Source organism: Wasmannia auropunctata, unplaced genomic scaffold (assembly GCF_000956235.1).
Source record: "Wasmannia auropunctata unplaced genomic scaffold, wasmannia.A_1.0 LD336071.1, whole genome shotgun sequence".
Taxonomy (NCBI): Eukaryota; Metazoa; Arthropoda; class Insecta; order Hymenoptera; family Formicidae; genus Wasmannia; species Wasmannia auropunctata.
Genome location: NW_012026819.1, coordinates 2,687,605 through 2,689,142, shown reverse-complemented (window position 1 = coordinate 2,689,142; position 1,538 = coordinate 2,687,605). Strand labels below are relative to the sequence as shown.

The window sequence follows — 1,538 nt, the reverse complement described above, 5'->3', positions numbered from 1 at the left end:
TTTCGACTGGGAATGATCTGCAACAAACCCAGATGCGAATCAACGAAACTGACACGATTCGCGATCGTTATGTGAAATGTCTGAAACGCAAATTTATCACGATATCATTACGCGCGTATCTGATAAGGGTACGAATCTCAGAAGAGGATGGGGAAGCGATAGAGCGATCTAGATAAAAAGAATCTATCGATTGGGTATATAAAGAGGCCTTAGACAGCCGAACGCAGAATCTGGTGTGATTCGCGTAAAGAGTGAAATAAGAAAACACACAATACAGAAGCGAGATGAAAGGTAAGCCTGTTGCTCGAGATGTGATCAATATGAGTTACAAATTCAATCAATATAATTGTCACGCATGTCACGTTTTTATTTTTGTAACTTAATCAGAAATTTGTAATTAATTTAGGATAATTCACAAAACGGTTAAATGTTATTACATTTTCTAATTAATTTAATATATTTTAGCCATATACTCTGTTGCACTTTTGGTGTGCCTGTTGGGTGCGTTTTATGCCCAAGCAGAGGAAGTCCAATGCCCGAATAGAGGACCAAAACCAGGAGAGGATGCCATTCTCATCCCTCATCCCACCAACTGCCACCACTACTTTGTCTGTGACTATGGCCGAGCAATTGTAATGAAGTGTCCTGATGATTTGCACTTTAATCCCATAGAAAAGGTCTGCGATTTTCCATGGAAAGCTGGATGCGATCCGGCCAATTAATCAGTTTATATCTATAATGACGTAATTGCATACAACTACGCATACCAATATGTGAATCGCTATCGTGTTGTATTATTGTATTACATTATCACACTACGGTTTATACGTATGGCATTATATTGTACATATCTTTTAATAAATAATAAATAAATTATCTATTACTTAATAATACGTGTGTGTATGAGTTTAATTAATTTAATCGACTAATTAGTAAATGGCAGACAATTTCAATCTGATGAGAATCGCTCGATAAAATAACGATAACAAGTGTTTATGATAGACCAGTGAGTTGCGAAATCTGCATGTTCTAATTTTGATAGCTGACACATTTTATTTGATATTACAAAACAAGATATATTTTATTATTATACCTTCATAAAAGATTGATAAATATTTACATTATTAACAAATAGATCATTTTTTATGTAAAATAAATTTATAAATAAAAAGAAAATGAAATATCGTATACATCGAAATGCATTGTGGAGAGTATGAGATATTCATTACTTTTTTTGAACAGTTAAACAGTTACATTTATTAAATTTATTTTTACTTTAAATTACATATTTTAGTCATAGAAATACAATTATTTTAATTATTCAATTTTTTTCTGTTATTAAAAAAATATAGTTATAAATTTCAAACTCTTAAAATTATATTTCGATGCCACATATTATTTATTCTATCTGTCAGCCTCATCTTCTTTTTCACCTTATATTTTTGTCTAATTATTAACTGTAAAGTAAAAGTTTTAATTACAAAATTTCAGATATTATTTATTACGCGTAGTAAACTGCGTATAAGTGTTGATAAATA

General features: G+C 30.7%; 1 protein-coding gene across 1 annotated transcript; it reads left to right on the top strand.

The window, feature by feature from the left end:
* Nucleotides 1-223: 223 nt before the first annotated feature.
* Nucleotides 224-893, top strand: LOC105449934 (peritrophin-1-like). The gene is made up of 2 exons (XM_011689402.1): nucleotides 224-291; nucleotides 466-893. Exons 1-2 carry the CDS (start codon nucleotides 285-287, stop codon nucleotides 720-722), a joined length of 264 nt encoding a protein of 87 aa, XP_011687704.1. The 5' UTR covers nucleotides 224-284; the 3' UTR covers nucleotides 723-893.
* The last annotated feature ends 645 nt before the right edge of the window (nucleotides 894-1,538 follow it).